The following is a 23,638-nucleotide window of genomic DNA, read 5'->3' as shown; positions in this document are numbered from 1 at the left end:
GGATGGACGGAGCGATCCCGTGGCCGATGCCCGCTCCAGGCTCTGCAGACAGGGGGTCACAACGCCGGCTTTGTGCCCGGCCCCACATTCCCAGAGCGCGCTGGCGCCGGCCGGGAGCGCGGGCCGGGCTGGGACAGGCCCGGGGCTGTTGCTGGGTGGTGAGGAGGGCTCGGGGATCACAGGGATCCCAGGATCACATGCCTGCTTTCCCATGGCTCCGGGCAGCCCGGCCGGCGCTGCTGCACTGGGATGTGGCTTTGTGGCCTTGTGCCTCGGGCACAGGGTCCTGCCCTGGCCAGCCCTGGCTCTGCGTCCTTCTCGGATGGGTTTTGGTGTCATGACGCCGCCTTTGGGTTTCCTTCGAGCAGGAGGAGATGGAGAGGCAGCAGGAGGAGCCAGGGATGTGAGGGGAGCCCAGAATCCTGGAGTGGTTTGGGCTGGAAGGGATTTAAAGCCCATCCAGTGCCACCCTCGCGTGGCAGGGACACCTCCCACCACCCCAGGCTGCTCCAAGCCCTGCCCAGGGACATTCCAGGGGTGGGGAATGGAGCTGTGGACGAGATAAGATGAGGGAAAGGATAAATCCAACCTGGCCTTCCCAAACCCATCCTGGAGCACCAGTTCCCTGTCCCTGCCCTCTGCTCGGAGCTGGTGGCACCACAGACGTGTCCTTTGTACTCCCTGCCGTTAATTAAAGGCAGTCCCGTGGCAAGGAAAGAAGAGAAGTTTATAAAAACCATTTGCAGGCTTCTTTTGAATCTCTCCTTCTCCCTCCCTGAGCCAGATGAAGAAACGTCGGGGTTGGAGCTGCTTGTTTAAAAATAAAAAGGCGGCGAGCAGCAGAGATCTCACGTCTCGTCTGCAATTTCCACACAAATAGGAACCCATAAAAGCAATAAACATCTTTGTCTCAGACATCGTTTTTTATTAAATGGGGGAGAATTAAATGATTGCACCAAGGCTGGAGCGTGGCCAAATGGTGAAACATTTGTTTAGGATTAGGACAAGAAATCCTTGTTTTCCTGAAGGAGCTCAGTGTCTTCTCCTGCCCGGCTGGGTTTGGATCAGCTGCAGAACATCCCGGGATGCTCAGGCCAGCTCCTGGTGGCTTTGGGGGACACAGCCACAGCCACAGTTTGGTTTTCCTGGGCACATCCAGGGGGATGGAGAGGCTTTCCATGGCAGCAGCCTGGGTGTGCAGCTCCGTCCTGCACATCCTGGCAGGGAAAGGGGGAATGGAGGGGATCCTCCTCCCATGCAGGACATCAGCACCCAGCCTGGGATGGTGCCAAAAGGTCAGGATGCTGGTCTCCAGGCACAGCACTTATCCTCCTCTTCCTCAGCTCTAAAAGGCTTTAAAAAATTATTATTACTACTACTATTATTATTATTATTGTTGTTGTGGTTGTAGTTGTCATTATTGTTATCATTATCATTACTACTACTACTACTACTATTATACTCCTATTCCTACTCCTATTCCTATTCCTATTCTATTATTACTATTATTACTCTTACTATTATTATTATTAATTTTAAAACAATGGGACAGCCGACACCTCTCTGATCCAGGGTTATTTTCCACAACATAAACGTATCAAAAGGAAAATAAATTAAAATTAAAAATAAAAAAAAAAAAAGAAGACGGGAAAAAAGCAGAAAAGGGAAAATAAACCAGAAACAATGATTTTCCATTCCCACTGGAAGCAGGGAACATGAGGAATGTATTACTTGGGCTATTGTAAAGTGAAATATAAAAACAACCAAAATAGGAGGAGAAGGGAGAGATTTAAAAAATAAAAAAGGCCTGAATTGGGAAGGGAGACACTGAAAATTGGGATTTTATCCAGCCAACTCTGTGGTGCAGGAGAGTCTGGGATTGGTGAATCCTGGCTGGAGGGAGAGGAGGCTCCAGGGTTGGAATTTCCACGTGGGGAGGTGCAGGGACCCCTGTGATGCTGGAAGGGACCTCCTGCCACCCTGGATGGTCCCAATGTCCCAGCAAGGAGCATCCCTGGGGGAGTCACATCCCAGGGGGATTCATATTTCTGAGCGATTCACATCCCAGGGTGGTTCCTGTCCCTGGGGGATTCATATTCATATGGGGATTGGGGAATGGAGATTGAGGAATGGGGAATGGGGATGGGGAATGGGGATGAATTGGGAATGGGGAATGGAAATGGGAATGGGGATGGGGAATGGGGAATGGGAATGAAGGGAATGGGAATGGGGAATGAGAATGGAAATGGGAATGGGGAATGGGGAATGGGGAATGGGAATGAAGGGAATGGGAATGGGAATGGGGAATGGGGAATGGGGAATGGGGAATGGGGATGGGGAATGGAGATTGAGGAGTGGGAAATGGGAATGGGGAATGGGGATGAATTGGGAATGGGGAATGGGGATGAAGGGGATGGGGAATGGGAATGGGGATGAAGGGAATGGGAATGGGGAATGGGGATGAAGGGGATGAAGGGGATGAAGGGGATGGGGAATGGGAATGAAGGGGATGGGGAATGGGGATGGGGAATGGGGGAATGGGGAATGGGGAATGGGGATGGGGAATGGGGATGAAGGGGATGGGGAAGGGAACGGTGCTCCCACAGCCCAGGAGGAGCAGGTCGATGCTGGAGCTGGGACTGGGGCTCTGGAAAAGCCAGGAAGATGTTTCTGCACAGCCTGCACAGGCAGGGGTGGAATGCCTGGGTTTGCTTCCCTTGAAACCGGGAGTGACTGCGTGGGGATAATTCAGGGATTTCAGTGCTTGGGTCAGGAATGAACCCCTCAGGGGGGTTTGGGAAAGGCTGAGCTGCTTTCCCTCCTTAGGGCAGAGAAAGTGGCAGCCAGGGAACCCGAGGGTTAAATGAGATGTGCTACTGCAAACCCCAGCCCTGTTCTGCAGCCACACCATGTTTTACCGGGCACTTTTGTGCCCAATTACCCGGAGCCCTCTAATTGAACAGCTTCATTTCATTAGCCCAGGGTCAGTTTGGAAAACGAGAGAGCTTTCCATGGCTCTTTCCATAGAATTTGGAGAAGGTGCCAGGCTGGGAGGGGCAGCCCCAGCCCTGAGTGCTGGTCCTGGGGCAGGTGAGGGGACAGAGAGCTCAGTCCAGGGCTGGTGGGAGATGTCCCTGCCCCTGGCTGGGTTTGAGGTCACTCCAGCCCAAACCACCCCAGGATTCCGTGATCTCCCCTGCCCTGCCAGAGCCAGCCTGGGGGAAAACCACAAAGCCACTTCCCAGCCCCAGACTTGGAGGGTGGCAGGTGCAGGCTGAGTCAGGGCACTCTGGGTTTGGGTTTCCCAGCCCAGATCCCCTCTGTGCCCGTGGGAGCCCCAGAGCTGCTCCTGCTCCGTCTGGGCAAGTTCTGCATTTCCCATCCCCAGCCCCAAAGAGCTCCAGAGCCTCTGTGACTTCCCAGGCCGTGTCTGGGCTGGCTGGGGAGGCTCCCGTGGTGGCAGCCAGCTGACCCAGGCACCTCCTGCTTGCGTAGGAGCTTTTATAAGAAACTTCTGCAAAAGCCCAGATGAGCTCACGCTGCTGAACGCTGGGGACGAGTTCCCTTTCCAAGCTGGTGGATGAGGAGCAAACAGTGACAGCAGAGCAGCCCTAAATAACAGCGAGCTGGAGCTGTCTCTGTTCACAGCCAGGAACCAGAAAAGCACCTCCTGCCTCGTTTTTAGCCTGTGACTAATTCCCCCAAATTGGGGATTTGTCTGGGCCTGAGGGGACGTGTGAATGTTGGGTGGATTTGCAGACTGAGCCCTCTCAGGGGAATTTTTTGGAGCTGCTCTACAACCTCCAGGCTCATTGATGGGCCCTGTTGGGCAAAGCCACATCCATGAGAGCCTTCATGGAAAGGTGGATCTGAATATAATGTTTATACAGGAAAAAAACAATCTGAGGAAAGCACAACCCAGAGCCCATCCAGTCAGAGCAGAAATGACATCCCTGGGGTTATTCTAGGAGTGAAAGTGGTGAATAAGTGGCAAAAAGCAGATTAACCTGGCAATAATGGCACAGGCTGAGGTTTGGGACAGGGCAGACTCCACCTGCAGCCAGGGGATGTCTCAGGAGGGGCTTTGGAAGCTGAACCCAGGGGTTTCTCCTGTGCCCTGTGCCCAGTTTGGTGGCACAGCACAGCTCTGTTATCCCCCACAGCAAGGTGCAGACGGGGCCCTGCACAGCTGGGGCTCTCTGGGTGCCCTCAGGAGGACCAGTCTGGGTTCCTGTGGCCGTCCTGGTGTCCCACAGAGGGGTTCAGCAGAAGTGGGCAGCGCTGGCCCAGCCCGTGGAGCCGCTGCTGCCGAGACGTGACCTCGGTGAGACCCGAGCAAAAGGGAAACTGGAGTTCCCTGTCTGACAGCAGCAGCCAGGCCTGTCCCAGGAGGCTGCCAGACCCTCCCTGGGGGGGAACACGCTGTCCTGTCCCCACAGACAGGGACAGACAGAGACAGACACACGGCCCTGCAGCAGGGAGGCCTCGGGCCAGGTTTGGTGGTGATGGGGCTGAGCTGTGGGATCGTGTTCCCCAAGGGTCACTTTCCCTCCTCACCTTCAACTTCCCCAAAGGGAACTTTCCACAGCAGAGCCCAGCTCGGCTCCCTCAGCCCGTGGGGCTCGGCACATCCCTGGGCACTGCTCGCTGTGTGGGTGCTGGCCCTGCCCAGGGGTGCTGCCACCTGCTCTGTGCCTGGCATCACCCCAGCATTTGGGGCCGGGCTGTGGGAACAGCACTGGAAATGCTCCTTGGGGAGCACCACTGCCCTGCAGCCAATGCACAGGGCTGATTTGGGATTTGGGATTTGGGATTTGGGATTTGGGATTTGGGATTTGGGATTTTGGATCTTGGATCTTGGATTTGGGATTTTGGATTTGGGATTTCCCACCCCTCCTTGGGCAGCACCCCTGCCCCTCCAGCCAATGCACAGGGCTGGATTTTGGATTTTGGGTTTTGGATCTTGGATCTTGGATCTTGGATTTGGGATTTTGGATTTGGGATGTTGGATCTTGGATTTTGGATTTTGGATTCTGGGTTTTGGGTTTTGGATTTCGGGTTTTGGATTTTGGATTTTGGATTTTGGGTTTTGGATTTCGGGTTTTGGGTTCTGGATTTCGGGTTTTGGGTTTTGGATGTTGGATTTTGGATGTTGGATCTTGGATTTTGGATTTTGGGTTTTGGATTTCGGGTTTTGGGTTTTGGATTTCGGGTTTCGGGTTTTGGGTTTTGGATTTTGGATTCTGGATTTTGGGTTTTGGATTTTGGGTTTTGGATTTCGGGTTTTGGATTTTGGATTTCGGGTTTCAGGTTTTGGGTTTTGGGTTCCCCACCCCACCAGGCCCGCAGCGAGTGCTGGCTCCAGCTGTACCGAAGCACCGCCGCTCTCCAGGGCAGGCACAGCTCCGTGCAGCGTTTCCCGAGGCAGCCGGGCTGTGCTCAGCACGTGCAGGAGGATTTCCCTGTGCCTTGGAGCCCTGCCCGGAGCCTTTCCGTGACAGGGCTGCTCCGAGCTCCTGTCCCTGCAGCCGGGACTCAGACCCTGCTGTGCTCTGCCCCTTGTGCTTCTCTCTGCCGTCATGCGCCTCTCGGTTCCTCTTTTCACCTTCCAGACGTTTCCCCTTTCTCTTTCCTTTGGAATTTTTTTTAATTTCTCGCCCTGTCGCGTTTTGGGCTCGGGGGCTCTGGCGGCACCCGGGGCTCTGTCCCTGCCAGGGGATGGGACCCTGGGGCTCTGTCCCCTCCCAGGTGGGTCTGGCGGTGCTGAGATCCAGGGAAAGCCTCTCCAGGAGTGCCATGAAACGCCATCCACGGGGAATGGACGGGCTGGAGGTGTCTCCAGCAGGGAGAGCCCTCGCTCCCTGCACAGGCAGCCTCGCCCCTCCCTAAAGCTGCTCCGAAACCCCCTGAGAGGGAGAAACTGCCGTGAACTCGAGCGGCTCCGAACAAAGCCCGGCGTTTCCAGTTGTGCTCCGCACCTCTGGGCATTTTTGGAGGTGTCCTCAGGTGCTCCATAACCTTTGCATGAATGGCTGCTTTTCTCTGCATAAGCACATTCTTGCAGGAGCGTCGGGCTTTCATTCTGCTCTGCCCCAGCCCTCGGACTCCTCTGTTCACTTGTTTAAATCAAGCATAAAGCTCTAACTGTTCTTTGAATATTTATGACCAGTTTTTATCTCATGCCATGCATACAAAACATACTTGGTTCCTTTCCTAAAAGTTTTTTCAAGTGCAAAGTTTTAAAAACATGTGGCTTTTATTGCAGGCAGGAATGAATAACAGCATTCCGCCCATAACCACATTAAATGGAACAGTAATATTCATATGCGTAAGGGCAAAAGCTGCCTTGTTTCCTATTTGCAGCCCAACTCTGAAATTAATTAAGAACTAAGAGGATCTGACAGTCATTAGGATCCTTTAGGAAGGAGTGGAAGCGGCAGATGGGACCCGCGCTATCAATAGCACGGAGGATGTGAGCGAGCCCCGAGCGCAGCCCGGCCCGGACAGTGAGGAATCGGCGCTGTCGTGACTTCCCAGCGCTCGCGTCAATCGCACTCGTGCGCTCCGGACTCGCCCCGCAGCTCCCGAGAGCCCCGATCGCTGCCCGGGGCTGCGCACGCCCGGCCGGCCCGGGGGAACCGGGCACGGTGCGACCGGGAGGTGACAAATCCAAATCCCCGGGGGCAGAGGGAGCGATCCTGGGTATCCTGGGGACACCGGGAGCGATCCTGGATCCCACAGGGGCAGAGGGAGCGATCCTGGAGATCCTGGGGACACCGGGAGCGATCCTGGATCCCCCAGGGCATCGGGATACCCCAAGGGCACCGGGAGCGATCCTGGATATCCTGGGGAGCTGCGGGAGCGATCCTGGATCCCACAGGGGCAGAGGGAGCGATCCTGGGTATCCTGGGGACACCGGGAGCGATCCTGGACATCCTGGGGACACCGGGATCGCTCCTGGATCCCCGGGCCAGCCCAGCCCGGCTGTGCGGGGTTGGCTCCCGCAGCTCCCGCAGCTCCCGCAGCTCCGGCCCGAGCAGCGGGCACAGCGTGCCCTGGGGATGCTGGTGGAGGTGAGGGCTGGCACAAAACCTGCGGGACTCGGATGGGGATAAACGGGAGCGCAGGCAAGCCCCGAGCTGTCCCGAGTGCCACTGACGGCGATTTCTCCTGCTGTAGTCAGACGCTGCCTCGCACTCAGGTGCTGCCCAATGACACCGGCAGCCAGGTGGGAACCTCGGACTGATTTTCCCTGCTGGCAGCAGCTGAAACTCCGGCTGAAGCCTCGCTCCGGCTGCCCCGAGCGAGGGTCTCAGCCCTGGATACGAACCCAGGGCTGTGCCCGCACACGAGGTGGGATCCCAGGGATGTCCTGGCTCAGGATCCGACCTCAGGCAGCATCACTGGGACTGGGGCTGAGCAGGGCCCACACTGCGGGACCCCCGAGCCCCGGGCAGCCCCCGGAGCCGTCCTGGATCCGCTCTGGCAGCTGCTCCCTGCCCAGGAGGAGATTTCCCTGATTTATGTCGGGGCAGCCGCTGCCCTTTCCTCGGCCGGTTTCCCCTCATTGCTCCCCCCGAGCCCCGCAGTTTCCTCCCGCAGGAGCGCTGCCCCAGCCCGAGGCTGCCCCGTGGGAGCAGTGACACTCAGGGGTTAAAATCTGCCACCATCGGGCCCGGCATCTGCTGCTTGATTTATGAATGAATTGCACGCTCCCTCCCTGCGTGCTGCTCTCAGATCCCCTTCCCTGAGCTGCAAAACAGATCCAGACACCCGCCCGGCCCTACTGAGCGCCGAGCTCCTGAGAGTTTGCGATGAATTTTTAATAGAAAGCTTCCTCCGAGCCTCTGCTCTCGCCGCTCCGCTGCCGAAGCGGGCGGCTCTGCTGCTAAAAGAGCAGCTCAAACGAATTAAAAACTACAGAGGAGCCCGTAAGGGAAGCAATCCCAGCGAGGAATGATTTAAAGAGCCGCTGACCTCCCCGCGATGCGAACAGTAGCTTTGGAGCGTTTGTAAAGAGGCCCATGCAAATCCCGGGGCTGATACTCTATTAACCTCCTCGGGAGCGCGGGGAGGGCGGCGTTGGGATAATCCCCACGTGTCGACATCTCCTGGTTTGCGGAGCCCCGGAGCAGCTGGATCCTGCTGTGCGGGGAAAGCAGAATTGGAACGAAAGCTCGGGGGTGGCTTTGCTCGGCCGGACGCCCCTCGCAGCAGCAGCCGCGGGGTTGATTCTGCACCTCGGGATGTCCCCAGACGCTTTTGGGGTTGTGGGCAGCCTGGTTTGTCGCAGCCCTGCGGTTTGGGTCTCATCTCTGCGCTGCTGCGAGTCGGCAGCTACGTGCAGGGATGGCCCTGCTGTGGGTTTGGGGCGAGGCTGCGCCCCGGAACCCCGAGGGGAGAACGGGGCGGGGAGAGGGCACAGAGCGAGCACAGAGAGGGTTTGGGGAGGGCAGCAGGACGGGGTACCCGGCACAGCTGGGGCTCCCTGGTGCTCGGAGGGATCCAGGTGATGCCCTCACCTTCAACAGGTGGCTCCCGGTGTAAACGGGGATCAGAGAAACGTGTGCGTGGCGGGGCTGTGACACCGATAGATCCGTGAAGGCGGGGAACCAGCGGTCCTGCTGCAGGGACACGGCCCCAAATCGCCCCAAAGAGCCCCAGCGAGGCTCTCCCTGCCCTCCACGGCCCCGGGGGGGGTTACAGGTGACACTGCCAGGGCGGGGCGGGGACAGAGCGGGGGTGGCCCCGGGGACTGGAAGGGGCAAGAGGAGAAGAGGGAAGAAGTAAGAAAAGAAGAGGGAAGGGGCAAGAGAAGCACCGGGGCGGGCAGGGCGGGATGGCGCGGGGGTGTCAGCATCCCGGGGGTGTCAGCAGCCCGCCGATCCCGTCCCATCCCATCCCGTCCCGTCCCGTCCCGTCCCGTCCCGTCCCATCCCATCCCGTCCCGTCCCGTCCCGTCCCATCCCATCCCGTCCCGTCCCGTCCCGTCCCGTCCCGTCCCATCCCATCCCGTCCCATCCCGTCCCGTCCCATCCCATCCCATCCCATCCCGTCCCGTCCCGTCCCGCCCCGGCGGAGCCCCGGTGCCAACCCGCGGCCGCACGGCGGAACTGCAGCCGGGCCCCGCTCCGCGCCCCCCGGTCACCGCTCCGTGCCCCGCCGGGGGTACCGGGGGCACCGGGACGGGCCGTGCCCGAGCCCCGGCAAACCCCGGCCCCGCCCGCAGCCCTGCCCCCGCCCCGGGGCTTGCGCGGGTTCCCCCCGCTGGCGAACGGGGGGCGAAAAGCAGAACGGAACCGGCGGCCGCTTTCGCCTAAAAAGGGCAGAATTTGAGCGCCGGTAGCGCCGGGGCTGGCGGGGCTCGGGGATGCTCCCGGCGGGCTCGACGGTCCCGGCGCGGGTCCCGGTGGTTGTCTCGGTGTAACGGGAGCCGCGGGCCGGTACCGCCGCTCCTCCGTTAAAAATAATGTGTATTTATTTATTGTTGTTGTTGCTTATTTCTGGAGGAGCACCGGGGATTCTGGGGCTTGCAGAGCCCGGCCCGCGCTCGTCCCTCGAGGGCTCGCGGAGGAAAATGGTTCATTACTGAGGGAAAGGAGGATTTTCTGGTGCTGGGCTTTATTTTGGCTTGCTTTAAGGAAATTTGCGTTCCACACCGGGCAGCGCGGAGCCGGGAACGCCGCGGCCCGGCCGGCTTCTCTCGGTCGGACAGTGCCGGTCCGCAAACACCGTAGGACCGAGCCGGACACCGGGAAACAGCCGGGGAGCAGCGCGGGCACAGCAACCTCCTCTCCCCCGGTTCTGCCCCGGTTCGGGGCACCCGCGGGGCGCGGGGAGCCGCCGCCTTCGTTGTGTTTGCTGCAGCAGAACCGGTGGCTTCGCCGCGAATTTTCTCGCCAACGGATTCCGGCCGGAGCCGCCGGCCCTGCCCGCAGCCGCAGCCCCGGGGGCGCTGCCGGGGGCACCGGGGGCTGCGGGCGCCCCGAGACGGCCGGCGATGGGGCGGGTCACGATTCTGGGGAGGGCAGGAGGAGGTTTGGGAGCCGCGGTTTTCAGCGCAGCCCGACAGGCGAATCCCCCCGCCGGGTCCGCGCGTGCCGGTGGTGCCGGTGCTCCCCGCCGCTGCCGCCGCTCCGGTTCCGCCACCGCGGGGAGGGCACAGGCAGAAGCGGCCGCGGGAGCGCGGGGCGGCGGGGCCGCGCTGTGTCCTCACCGCTGCGCACGGCCGCGGCTCCGGCCCCAAACCGGCCCCACCGCACCCCAAAACCTCCCCGGCGGCGGCGGCGGCGGCGGCCAGAAACCACCGGAGCCCCGACGTGCGCCCGCCGGGGCGTGTCCCGCAGAGACCACGCCCACTACACAGCCACGCCCACTCCGGTACTGACCACGCCTCTTTCCTCATAGCCACGCCCCCCGCCCAGCGGGAAAGGGCCGATGGGCGGGGCCAGTGCCTGTCGCGGGGCTCCTATTGGCGGAGCGGCCCGTCCGTCACGGCCGCCCCGCCCCGCCGGGGCCGGCAGTAAATACGGTACCGGGCGGCGCGGCGGGGCCGGCAGCGGGGCTGGGGCTCGGCACGGGAGCCGGCACAGGCAGCGGCACCGGCACTCGGCACGGAGCGCAGCGCACCCACCGGCGGCGAGCCCCGGAGCCGCGCGGGTCCCGATCCCCCGCGCCGCCGCCGTTCCCCCCGCGCCGCCCCGCCGAGGACGGCGCTCCGCCGGCACGGAGCGAGGCAGCGCGGGGCTCGGCCGCCTCCGCCGCCGCCCGCCGAGCCCCGCCGGGTGCCCGCCCGTCCCGCCCGGCTCCGCGCCGCCCGCCGTTGTGATGCGTATTCCCGTAGACCCGAGCACCAGCAGGCGCTTCACTCCCCCGTCCACGGCGTTCCCCTGCGGTAAGATGGGCGAGAACAGCGGGGCGCTGGGGGCCGCCGCGCCCGGCGCCCGCGCTCGGCCCGAGGTGCGCTCCGTCGTGGATGTCCTGGCCGACCACGCCGGCGAGCTGGTGCGCACCGACAGCCCCAACTTCTTGTGCTCCGTGCTGCCGTCGCACTGGAGGTGCAACAAGACGCTGCCCGTCGCCTTCAAGGTGAGTGCCGAGCCCCGACGGGACCGAGCCGCGACCCGCTCGCCCTTTCCCCTTTAAACCGCTCCTGACATCGCCGCCGAGGGAGCCCGCGTTATTATTTTTAATCAAATAGGCCAGTTTATTATTTTTAATCAAGTCTCCGCATTGCCCCGCGGTCACGGCATCTTAGATATTCCGTACAGTTAGGAGCTCTCAGGCAACTTTGAAGTTTAATGAGATGGAGGTTAATTACCTTCCTGGGAGAGGGAGAGCGAGGCAGATCTAATCTGCCAAAAGCCGAGCGAGGAGCTGAATCCCCGGCGCGGGGCTGCGCTGCCCGGGCTCCCCGGGGCACCCCGGGCTGGGCATCCCCGTTACCCCCGGGGAAGCCCAAACCGAGCCGGGAGCGGGGCAGGGCGGGTGCCGGCAGCCCGGAGGGATGAGCGGGGCTCCAAACCGGCTTCCCCCGGCTCCGGGGCTGCTCCCCGGGAGGGATCGGGGCCTTTCCTCGCTCCCTGCACTTCCCCGGGGCCGCCGCTTCCCGGGCCGGACCCGGAGCTCCGGGGCCTCGCCCCGCTTGGTTTTGATCCCGAATCCAACAAAATAAACGCACAGACTCCTCCGACGGGGCCTGACCCCCCTTCACCCCCTCCCCACCGACCCCCCGTCTGCTTTTAACCCTTTCCGAGCTCTTTTTCCCCCTCCGATTTTCTCCGCCTCCCTCGGGGGCTCGGGCCGCTTTTGGTTTTGCTTTGGGGTTTCTTTGCGGGGTTCGGGGGGGAAGCGGGCGCAGGTTGGCTCCGCTGAGGGTCGGTCTGAGGCTGAAATGCTCCGGCCCTGCCCCAGGTCGTGGCGCTCGGAGATGTCCCCGACGGGACCGTGGTCACGGTGATGGCGGGGAACGACGAGAATTACTCGGCGGAGCTGCGCAACGCCTCGGCCGTGATGAAAAACCAAGTGGCGAGATTTAACGACCTCAGATTTGTTGGGAGAAGCGGCAGGGGTAGGTACCGGCCAGGAAATGGTTGGCCTTTTATTTGTTTTTTTAAGGGGGAAAAAAACAAAAAGAAAAAGAAAATGGAAAGAAGAATGTTTCTCTATTTTCTTATTATTTTATTACTACGTTTTATATTTTAAATTTTATTTTTAAATTTTATTTTGTTAGTTTATTTTTATTATTATTATTTTTCAATTTTATTCTATATAATATTTTATTCCAAACGTGGTTTCGTTGGCGGGAGAAGCCCCCCCAGCCCCAGAGCGGTTCCCGAGGATGAGAGGGATGCAGGAAAGATGCGGGAGGGATGCAGGAAAGATGCGGGAGCAGCCCCGGCCCCGCCGGCAGCTCTGCCTCGCTCCTCCCGGGGCTCCTTCCCTGCCCAGGTGTCGGGAATGGGCGGTGCAGATGAAAAACAATTTAAAATACAGACGCAAATATATCTAAATATCTCCAAATCTACCTAAACACAAATAAGGCGGCCCCAGCCCGAACCTTCCCCAGTTTCTCCCATCACGCAGGAGGCAGCAAACCCCACCTGGCAGCTCGGCTTTAAATAGCGAAAATCGAGAGTTTAAAGTGAAATAACAGCGCAGAGCTCGGCCCGGGCGGGAGCCGCGGCTGCTCGGGGGGGATTTTACTCAATTTTCCCCCCGCTCGTGGCAGGGAAATGCAGGACGGCAATTTGGCTTTTCCAAACAAACCCGTCCGTGCCGCCCGAGCAGAGCGAAATGAATGCCCTGGAAATGTTAAACACGGAGCCCTGCCTGTACCTGCGTTTCCGAGGGTATAAATAGCATTTCAGCATTTCCTCACCAATGAAAACGCTGCAGATCGGAGCCCTCAGTGCTGCCTTTGAGCCCCAATAAGAACTCGATATTTTAATGGCCATATGGCAGCGCTTTCTCAAAGGCTTCAAATGTATACACACAGTGTCAGATATATTTTGACTTCTCCGCATTAATTAAAAGCAGTGATGTTAGGAATTATTTGCATGTAATAACTGTTTACTTGTTCCTCTTTATGAAACTTGAATAGTTTACATTCTTTCATACATTTCCTTTTTCCTGTTGGCTCCTTCTCCATGTTGCAGTTTCTTTAAAACTCTCCACTTAACTGGTTGCAGGTTGATGGATGGAAAATGTTTTTCTTTTATGAATTAAGCTTTCATTTCTGTAATCAATTATTCTCTTAGGCTCTTTTCTGGTTGGGCTTTTTTTCCCCTTTTTATTATTTTTTTTTTTTTCTTCTTCATCCTCGCACAAATTTCCGAACTGAACGCAGCCCAATCTCAGCGTGACTCTTGAATTCATTATTAACTCGCTTCCTCCGCACTCTCAGGCTCGGAATTAGCAGGAGTTGGGTCTCACGAAGCCCTCGGTGAATAAACTCATTCCCCGCTGCCTCTAACGGGCGGGACTCGGGCGCTAATTATTTTAATTTTTTTTTTTTTTTTTTTTACATGTTCGCGTGGGGTGAGGCGTTGTCATACTCGGAGAGGAGCAGCCCCGGCGGGGCTCCCTGAGGGCGGCTCCGTGGGGTTTTCTCGCCGTGCCCAGGGTGGATTTCACTCCCCGGCTCTTCCAGAGCAGTTTGCTGTGAAAGATCATTGAATTTTTATTGGATTTTTATCCCGGGTGTCGCACTCGCTCTGCCTCGTTTGGCTCCATCCCCGACATCTCGGTGCTGCTTTCATTTATTCTGGCAGAGATTTGGAATATTTCCCCGTGTGTGTGTACAAATGTTTGTGTAAATCCGAAGCGAGGACGTGTGGATCGGTAAACACGGGTCCTGCTCCAGCCCTGCCGTGTGCCCGAGCTGCAGGAGCCTGCAAACCCCGGCAGCCAGGCTCTCCTTGGGAAAACACCGCTTAAACCGGGCCAATTGGGGCATTTTTAGTAAAAAAGTGTCAGGGATTATTCCTGGTGCTGTGAGCTGGGAAGAGCCGCTCCTAAATCCCCTCCAAAAAATAAATTCAAATCTCCAAGTGCAAGGCAAAGATGGGGAAAAAAAAAAAAAAATCAGATTTTTTTTTTACTTAGGTCGAGCTGTATAAAATGAAAATTCTCCCCGGTGCATCCCCGCCTGTTCTCCCGGCTGGAATCGCCCCCCGAGCATCCCCTGGAGCCGCGATCCAGCCCCGAGCCCGCTCTGCCGGGGCCCGGCGGGGATGAGAAACCCCAGCCCGGCTTCCTGAGAAGGCGGGAAATGACTCAAAGCGGTGCTGGGGCAGAATCATCATTTTCGGTTCAGGGCAGGTTTCTGAGAGAGCCACAACCGGCCCGGGCTGGGTTTGTGTCTGCGGCGAGGGATTCCGGGCCAGGGAGATTGTTTCACGGGGAGAATAAAAAATTCAAGATAATAATAATAATAATAATAATAATAATAATAATAATAATAATAATAAATAATCACTATTAATGCAGTATAAACAGGGGCACGGAGGTATCGGGCTCAGCTCTGGGGTTCAGTGCCTCACAGCCGGGTTTTGCCACACGCTGCCTGCATTTATTTAGGGAATTTGAAGCCCTTCAAATTCCCTAAATGTTTACCCCTTCAAACTCCCTAAATAATTGCTGCCCATCCTCCTCACCCCGTGCTCCGGCTCTGCCAGGGTTTTCCCCCCAAACCCTCGGTGCTGGTTGTTTTTTCTGGGATCCTCCGTGGGCTCATCCCGTCCCTGCAGGTTGGCAGCAGGGGCTGCATCCTCGGGTGTTGAGAATGAAATAATTCTATTTCTTTTGCCCTCCCAAATGTCCTGTCTGTGCAGGAAATGAGCCGAAGGTTTGTGCGTTGTTCATTCCTGGTTTGAGAGCCGAGGCGAGGCGGGGATCGGTGATCGCTGTGGGCTTTAGAACCCGCATTCCCTCCTTTCCGCGCTCCCTGGAGCAACTCTCCCACCTGGGATAATTCCAGGATGTTCTCAGAGGGAGAAAAATTCATTTTTTTCAGTTTATTCCTTTTTTTTCCCCTCCTATCTGGATAAATCCTGTTTAGTTCTGCTGTGGATATCCTCAGGTCCGACCCGATGGTCGGGATCTGAAAAGCCCCGATTGCTCCAGGGGAAAAGGGAAAGGAGGCGGCTCCTCACTGCTTTTATCTGTGGAATAAAGGCTGGAGGAGCAGAAATCCATCACAGCGAGGTTTAGGCTGATGCCCTGCCGGGGTTCAGGCCTCTGACACCTCGGGAATCCCGCAGGGATGGGTCAGAGTGGTTTGTGCAGCCTCCGGCCGAGGGTTTCCTGAATTTGGGGAGCCTGAGGGAGAGCTGAGGCCCTTCCTGGGGGATTTCTGTTCTCCCACAGCCAGGCCGGGACAGAGGGGCTGGGGTGAAGCTGCTCAGGCTGTGGGAGGTAAAAACTTTGGGGTCAGGGTGGGCCCAGGGCTGGTGACACCTCTGTGATGATAAAGGCAATTTCAGGCTGTGGATGGAAACTTCTTCTGCTGGGGCAAGGGGGGCTCTCCTTGCAAAATCTGGGCTCCCAAGAGCTTTTCAACGCTTCATTCCTTTTTGTTTTTGTTCTGGTTTTTTTTTTTTGCATAGAAGGTGACAGGTTGGTGCTTCAAAAGCACCTCTGCAATCCTCCCTGAGGACACCCAAACCCTTTCGCAGGTTCCTGCTCTCTGGGCAGGGCTGGAGAGGGGACAGTCCCTGCAGAGCTCGCTGTCTGCCGGCCGGGTTCAGTTCCCATTTTGCAGTTCCCACTTTTTGGCTCATGGCTGAGGCCGAGCACGGCTCCCTCCGAGTGGGAACAGGAACAGGATCGGGCCCTGGGTCCCTGCGGGTGATCCCGGCTCCATCCCAAGGGAGCATCCCCGAGGGGATCCCGCGCCCAGGGCTGGGTCACCGCGGAAATACGGGCACAGGGCAGGGCAGGAGAATTGGGACTTTTCCCTGCGGCTCCAGGGCCGTGTCTGGGCACTCACGGCTCGTTAAACGCGATGATGTGTGCGGGATTTCTATCCCAGCCTCTCCCTCAAGAGCTGAACCCATGCGGGATCCTCACTTCTGTTTTTTTCCCTCCTGTCCTTAGGGAAAAGCTTCACCCTGACCATCACGGTGTTCACCAACCCCACGCAAGTGGCCACCTACCACCGAGCCATCAAAGTGACCGTGGACGGGCCCCGGGAGCCCCGCAGTGAGTGAGGGGCTGCTTTGGGGCTGCTTTGGGGCTGCTTTGGGGTCTGGCAGCGCTGGCAATGCTGGGGAGGGGGTGCAGGGCCCGGGCTCCCCGTGCCTGAGGGGTGCAGGGTGCAGAGCTGGCACACGGAGCTCAGGGACGGCGTTGGGGTGGCACCTTTGGCTGCTCGGAGTTTTCTTCATGTCCCTCCCTGCTGCCTCCTGCTCCTTTTTCCGTCATGGAGGGATGGTTTGTAGCTCCCTTATTCCATCATGGAGGGATGGTTTGTAGCTCCCTGACCCATCTTGGAGGGATGGTTTATAGCTCCCTTATTCCATCTTGGAGGGATGGTTTGTAGCTCCCTTATTCCATCTTGGAGGGATGGTTTGTAGCTCCCTGACCCATCTTGGAGGGATGGTTTGTAGCTCCCTAACCCATCTTGGAGGGATGGTTTGTAGCTCCCTGACCCATCTTGGAGGGATAATTTCACAGCTCCAGGTTGGGATGTTGGGAAAACTCTTGGAGCTTCGATGGCACAAGTTCCAGGCCCAGCCTGGCGCTGCACGGGGGGACTGGGGGGTTATGAAACCAGGGATCTGTGCGCGGCTTTGGGGGCTGATTGCTGGCGGATTGCACTACAAATGCAGCAGGTTCCCCGGGCGCTGAGGCGGTGCCTGCCCTGGCACGGAGCTCCTTCCCCTCGGCTCCGCCGTGGTTTCGCTTTCGGGCTCTCAAAGGCTGGGGCTGGCAGCGCCCGCGGCCGGGGGCTGAGCCTGGAGAAACCAGAGAGACTCTGCGACCGCAGAAGCGTCTGTGTTGTGCTGGGGAGGCTCTCCCGGGGGCAGGATGGAGCCTCGTGGTTCAGGGAGGCTCCGGGAGCTGCCCTGCCCTGGTGCCTTTCGGTGTCGGGCTGCTCGGAGCCGCCAGGGACCCTCTCAGGAGGTGCTGCCCGCAGAGTTTCCTCTGCCTCGAGGGGGATTCACCCTGTGGGACCCCCCATGTGTGCTGGGATCCTGTCCCCGGGGGCTCCATCCCCAGCTTTGCCCTCCTGCTGGCCCAGCAGCACCCCGGCACTATAAAGCCCAGTTTGTTCCCTTTGCGTGTCAGGCCGTGGTGCCTGCAGCGAGGGGAAGCAGTTTGATCCTTCAGAAAGGCCTCCAAAAACATTTTCTGTTGATGCTGTCGCCGGGCCATCGGTGCCCCTTGATGTCAGGCCAGGTGGAGGCCGTTCCCTGGGCCAGGGGGGTTTATTTGCATCGGGCTTCGGAGGATTTTCCCCCCTCATTGATTTTGTTTTGGAGCCTGTCGAGGATGGATTTCCTGCATTCCAGCTTCTAAATCCAACGCTGCTGTTGCGGGTTGTTTTTTGAAGCCAGGAACATCAGGCAGGTCCCTTGTGTGGCACCTGTGGGTCGTGGTGGGTGCTGGGGCTCAGCCCCAGGGCTGGGCAGGGAATTTCACAACTCTGCCAGGAGTGTCAGGAATAGAAACCAGCCCTCCTGACTGCTGGCTCAGCCCCTTATCAGCTGCATCAGATCGCCTTTCTAATAATAATAATAATCATCATCATCATCCTCACCATCGGGAATACATAAATAATAATACAAGGGAAGATAGTTGCTGCTCTTGGAGCTCGGTTTGGCCTCCCCGACAGCCAAACCCAGGTGAATCACACCCGTTCCTCCTGAATTTCAGCATTTCACCCCAGAGCTCCCATCCCTCAGCTCAGTTTTCTGATATGGAGGCCGTGGCAATCAGGGCATGGAGCAGCTTGTGCTGGCTCTGATGAGGGGTGCCCTCCCTAGAACACAGCCCAGCTGCAAGGACAGCATTTTCTGGGGTTTTTCTTTTGATTTTCGTGATGGTTTCTGGACCTCAAACTGTGCTGGAAGTGTTGGCTCCTTGAGGAGATCTGTGTGGGGTTTATTTGCTGCTTGTGCCCTTGCCTGGTGTGGGCCCCAGAGGTTGATCTCTCCCCCATCCCTGCATCCCCAACCCATAAATCGCTGATAGAAAAGGTTTAGCCCCAAATTGTGGCTATTTTGGAATTTTTTTTTCAGGGAATCATAGATTTATTGGTCATGTTTTGGCTCCCAGTTTGACCCTGGGGCTTGAACTCATGATTGATGAATTTCCAGTGGGGGAAAAAAAAAATTTAAGAGAATTTCTTTTCTGCCACACTTCTGAATGAAGACAACAATTTAAAAAAATAATAAGATAACACCTTTCTCCCCTCCCTGCTCTGCAGAAACCCTGGGTGTGGAAGCAGCAGCTGTAAAATGATCCTGGAAAGCTGAGGTGCTTTTCCTGGCTCACCTGCCACTGGGTGGCTCCCGGGCACAGCACCCTGGCAGTGCCAGCATTGGCATTTGGGGCTGGCGTTTGGGGCTGGCACAGCCCTGGGGATCCCCACCTTGGGCCAAACACCGAGGCTGGTGAGAGCAGGAATTGCAATTTTTTATTTATATTTATAAATACTATATACACTTCTTAACATATGTATGTTAATATGTGTGGGCATAAAAATATACGGAATTTTTTCCCCTTCTTGGCTTCAAGAGATGGGCCACGGTGTGTGCTGGCTGCTGGTGTGAGGATCAGGGCTGGAGGCTGATGTGGGGCCGGTGGAGAGGACAAAACCCATCCTTAACGTGGAAAGAATTGGCCATTTGTCTTGGTACCCTGGGAAAGGCCCGGGCAGCGCCTTCTCAGCTGCAGCAAATCCCTCCAGCCAAACATCCCTGTGGGCTCTGGGGCCGGGGCTGTGGCTGGGCTCCACCTCTGGGCATCCCATTCATCCTCCAGCCCTGGCCATGGCTTGATCTGAGCCCTTGAGCGAGGCTTTCAACGCAGGCCGTGCCCAGCCCCAGCTCCTGAGGGCTCTGGGGGTGATGGGGATGGCTTGGGGTGCACAGGGGGAGGCTCCTTGGGGTGATATCAGTGGTGGTATCAGTGCTGCTTCTCCTTGAGCATCCCCTCCTCAGGCTCCTCCAGTGCCCCGCTCGCTCCGAGCTCCTTTTCCTCCTGCTCCAGCTCTTTCTGTGTTGGAGCTGGACAGCAGAAAAAGGGACGTTCTGTCAAGTTGGCACCTCAGCTCTAAACAAATAGCACAGCGGGTGCCAAGTGTTGACATACTTTGTACAAACAGGAAGTAATAAAATATTTGAACTTCCTGTGGAATTTCCTTCTTTTTCCCCCACCCCGTTTCTGCAGGCCCGTGTTCAGGCTGCAGAGCCCTCTCACATCCACGGCTGCTGCAGAATAACCCCCAGAGGCAGAACACGGGGAGCTGAAGGGCTGCACAGGGCTGTTCAGTGTGTTCCTGGGGAAAGGGAGCATCCCCAGGGCTCCCCTCACACCCACCTGCTGCCTTCCCCTTCCCCTTCCCCTTCCCCTTCCCCTTCCCCTTCCCCTTCCCCTTCCCCTTCCCCTTCCCCTTCCCCTTCCCCTTCCCCTCCCTTGGCTCTCACCTTCGCTGCTCTCACTTTTCCTTTCTCCCTCTCACAGCTCCAGCCTCTTTCTGCCCACAACTCTTGTGCAAAGTCTTTTTTTTTCCCCTTTTAAATTCCTTCTCCCCCCCTCTTGGACTATTTTTTTACCATTAACTTTCCAAATCCCCCCACTCTCCTCTCTCCCCCCACTTTCTAACCCCCCTTTTGTATTTAATCCTTTCCTTCTGCCTCCCACCCCATTGCTGCTGTTCTTGCTGGGGAGGAAAGGGACACCAGGAGGATTTGTGGGTCCCTGTGCCCCCGCATTCCCTGCTCAGCCCCGCTGTCGGTGCCTCCTGCCCTGTTCATTTCGGGGCTGTGCATCACAGATTTGGTGCTTTTGCTCGTGTCCCTGCTTGGTGCGACCACAGCGAGCGACACAAACGTGTCCCCAGGGCAAGGGGGGGACAGGACGAGGGGGTTTGCGGCCACAACAATTCAATCCCCTCTCCCACCTTGTCCCTGCAGTGTTTTCTAGCTGAGCCCACCCTGCCCAGCCCCAGTTTCCCCCTGTGGTTTTTCCCTGCCCAAAAAGGCTCCGTGCCCCCCGGCTGTGGCTGTCCCCGGGCTGTGGTTGTCCCCTGGCCCTGTCACGTAGCCAGCGGGTGGGAAAGCTTCTCACCTCCCCCGAGCGAGGCGTTTCCAGGAACCGCCGCTGCTCTCGGGCTCGGAGGCTGCTGAGAGCTCAGCTGAGAGAGGGTTTCCCTCCCACGGGAGCTCACGGCGCTGCGCTCCGGGCTGGGAAATGGGGCGTGCTGAAATTCAGGGGGGGGTTTGGGGTGTGCAGGCATTGAATGGGGAGTGCAGAAATTAAATGGGGAGTCTGGGGTGTGCAGAAATTAAATGGGGGGTTTGGGGTGTGCAGGCATTGAATGGGGTGTGCAGAAATTAAATGGGGAGTTTGGGGTGTGCCGACATTGAATGGGGAGTTTGGGGTGTGCAGAAATTAAATAAGGAGTTTGGGGTGTGCAGAAATCAGGGGTATGAGGTGTGCAGAAATTAAATAAGGAGTTTGGGGTGTGCAGAAATCAGGGGTATGAGGTGTGCAGAAACTAAATTAGGAGTTTGGGGTGTGCTGACATGAGGAGTTTGGGGTGTGCTGAAATTCAATGGGAAGTTCGGGGTGTGCAGAATTGAATGGGAAGTTTGGGGTCTGCTAAAATGAGCACTTTGGGGTGTGCAGAAAGGGGGGGTTTAGGGTGTGCAGTAATTCAATGGGGAGTTTGGGATGTGCAGAAATTCAATGGGGAGTTTGGGGTGTGCAGACATTGAATGGGGAGTTTGGAGTGTGCTGAAATGGGGGTTTAGGGTGTGCAGAAATTGAATGGGGAGTTTGGGGTGTGCAGACTTGAGCAGTTTGGAGTGAGCAGACACGAGGAGTTTGGGGTGTGCAGAAATTGGGGGTTTGAGGTGTGCAGAAATTAAATGAGGAGTTGGGGATGTGCTGACATGGGGAGTTTGAGGGGTGCAGAAATTAAATGAGCGGTTTAGGGTGTGCAGACATGAGGGGTTTGGGGTGTGCTGAAATTAAATGAGTAGTTTGAGATGTGCAGAAATGAGCAGTTTGGGGCGTGCAGACATGAGGAATTTGGGGTGTGCAGGGGGTGGCACCCCCTTGTCCCTCCTGTAGAGGTGTTCGTGCCATCGCTGTCCCCACAGTGCTGGTTGCCCTCACCCCATGCATTGTGAGCTCTTGGCTTGAATATGAGGTACAAAAGCAAAAACCTGTGAGAAAGATGGGCTGGAAATGGGAAATCTTCATTTGCGAGCGCTGTGGGAAGGTTGGGATGATGTTCTATGGGATGGCAGCTCCAGGAAGCTGGAGATGGAGAAATAAAATACTCCCAGTCCAGGGACACAGGGAAATTGGGATTTACTGGGTGGCAGACGAGTGTGGGTCAGCCTAAAATAGCTGAGGGTGAGGAAGATGGAGTGGGGTTATGGGATGGGAGCCAAAGAGGAGCAGGGACAAAATGATCCCCTGTTGCCATATTCCTGTGGGCAATTTTGGACCTTGAGGCAGAGATCCAGAGATCCTGTGCTTTCTGCACATTTACCCTCAGAGATCTGGGCCCAGAGAGATCCAGAGATCCCGTGCTTTCTGCACATTTACCCTCAGAGATTTGGGCCCAGAGAGATCCAGAGATCCTGTGCTTTCTGCACATTTACCCTCAGAGATCTGGGCCCAGAGAGATCCAGAGATCCTGTGCTTTCTGCACGTTTACCCTCAGAGATTTGGGAAGTGCTTGGGGAATAAATCATTGGAGAGCCTTGTGCCTCTCAGAAGCTGGAGTGGAGACCCAGGACAGGGGTGGGCTGTGCCAGTATTGTCCAATTCCAGATCTTTATCTTGGCCAAAAGGCTCCCTCGTGGGGCTGCGTAAAACTTGAGCTGGAGATGTTCTCTGTAATTAAAAGCAGACTCGGTGCTGAAGTGCTCCCGTGGGGTGATAGTTTTGGGTATTATTGAGGTCTTTGTTTTATTCCCCTGCTTGTCCTTAGCTGGAAATAAATACACAGACAGTTCCCAGATTGTCTGGGAATAGGGAAAAAAAAAAAAAAAAAAAAAAGGAAATGGCAAAAAGAAGGAATAAATAGGAGAAAAAAATTCCCCAACAAAATCAATCCAAGACAATTTCAATAAATAAATGACCTCAGCTCTTCCTGGGCAGTGATTTGTCCATGTCATATTGCTGTAATCTGTTCTAATTTAATACTCAGTACTTAAAACAAGCTCATTTCCCACTTCTGGAGCCCCGTCCTCTTCCCTGGTGAGGAAGAGGAGGAAATCCTGAGTGGCCTTTATGGCTTCCCTATTGCCTGAGCCCTGGCAGGGCTGAGGCTGTTGGAGGAAACTCTGTGTGCCCATCCCGGAGCTGTGGCATTGCTGTGTGCTTCCCTGGGATATCCTCACACATCCCCTGGGTGTTCTTGGGGTGCTGCTCAGAGATTGGGGTGGTCCCAGCCCTGCTCCAGCCTCTGCTTTTGTGGGATGGAACCTGCGCAGCTCCTGTGGGTGTCTGCTTCTCCTTGCTGGAGGGGTGGAAGGGCTTTGGTTTGTTCAGGAGCCTTTGGGGGAGCCTTGGGGCTCCTCAATTCCTGCAAGAGCCTTTGGGGCATCCTTGGGGCTCCCCAGTTCCTGCAGGAGCCTTTGGGGGAGCCTTGGAGCTCTTAAATTCCTGCAGGAGCCTTTGGGGGAACCCTGGGGCTCCTCAATTCCTGCAGGAGCCTTTGGGGCATCCTTAGGGCTCCCCAATTCCTGCAGGAGCCTTTGGAGGATCCTTGGGGCTCCCCAGTTCCTGCAGGAGCGTTTGGGGGAGCCTTGAGGCTCCTCAATTCCTGCAGGAGCCTTTGGAGGAGGCTCAGAGCCTTGATTAATTCCTGCAGTTGCCTTTGGGGAATCCTTGGGGCTCCCCAATTCCTGCAGTTGCCTTTGGGGGATCCTTGGGGCTCCCCAGCTCCTGCAGGAGCCTCTGCAGATTGTTGCTGGCTCACAGGAGGTTTCCCTGCCTGCTTTCCCATCTCTAACACGTTTTGATCCCAGGGAAGTGTCCCCCTCTGGGATGCCCCGTGTTGGCAGCGGGGTGGATGAAAACCCCACAGGGACAAACTCAGCCTGGCCCTGGGTTCTGTGGTGGGGCTGTGCAAGAGATCCCAGTGGGATCTCAGTGGGACTTGTGGTCATCCCAGGGGACACCAGGGAGCAGAGAATTCCCTGGGCAGAGCAGAGCAGGGATGAAAGTTGTCTGAGAGTGCTCCAAGCATCACCAGGGCCTTTGGTGCTGCAGCTCGGGGCTGTATTCCAGCCTCAAAGGGAATTACAGAGCAGCTGAAATTGTCTGGGCTCCAGTAAATGCACTCCTCTAATTATTTTATTCGCCACATGCAGTAAATTCTGTCTCTCCTTTCCAATTGCCTGCTGCGCAACAACTCCAGAATCTTTTCACTTGAAAACCTCCAGTA

The 23,638-nt window shown here is 57.1% G+C and overlaps 1 protein-coding gene across 1 annotated transcript in view; it reads left to right on the top strand.

Moving 5' to 3' along the window:
* Positions 1-10,827: 10,827 nt before the first annotated feature.
* The window catches only part of RUNX3 (RUNX family transcription factor 3), a 32,392-nt gene continuing 19,581 nt past the window's right edge, over positions 10,828-23,638 (top strand). The window contains exons 1-3 of the mRNA XM_058040325.1: positions 10,828-11,088; positions 11,914-12,070; positions 16,099-16,203. Of these exons, the coding sequence (XP_057896308.1) occupies positions 10,828-11,088; positions 11,914-12,070; positions 16,099-16,203 (523 nt within the window). The remainder of the gene's footprint in view (positions 11,089-11,913; positions 12,071-16,098; positions 16,204-23,638) is intronic.

This window comes from Melospiza georgiana, chromosome 24, assembly GCF_028018845.1.
Source record: "Melospiza georgiana isolate bMelGeo1 chromosome 24, bMelGeo1.pri, whole genome shotgun sequence".
In the NCBI taxonomy this organism is placed as follows: domain Eukaryota; kingdom Metazoa; phylum Chordata; class Aves; order Passeriformes; family Passerellidae; genus Melospiza; species Melospiza georgiana.
Note: the sequence above shows the minus strand (reverse complement) of the source record. Positions and strands in the feature narration are given on the sequence as shown.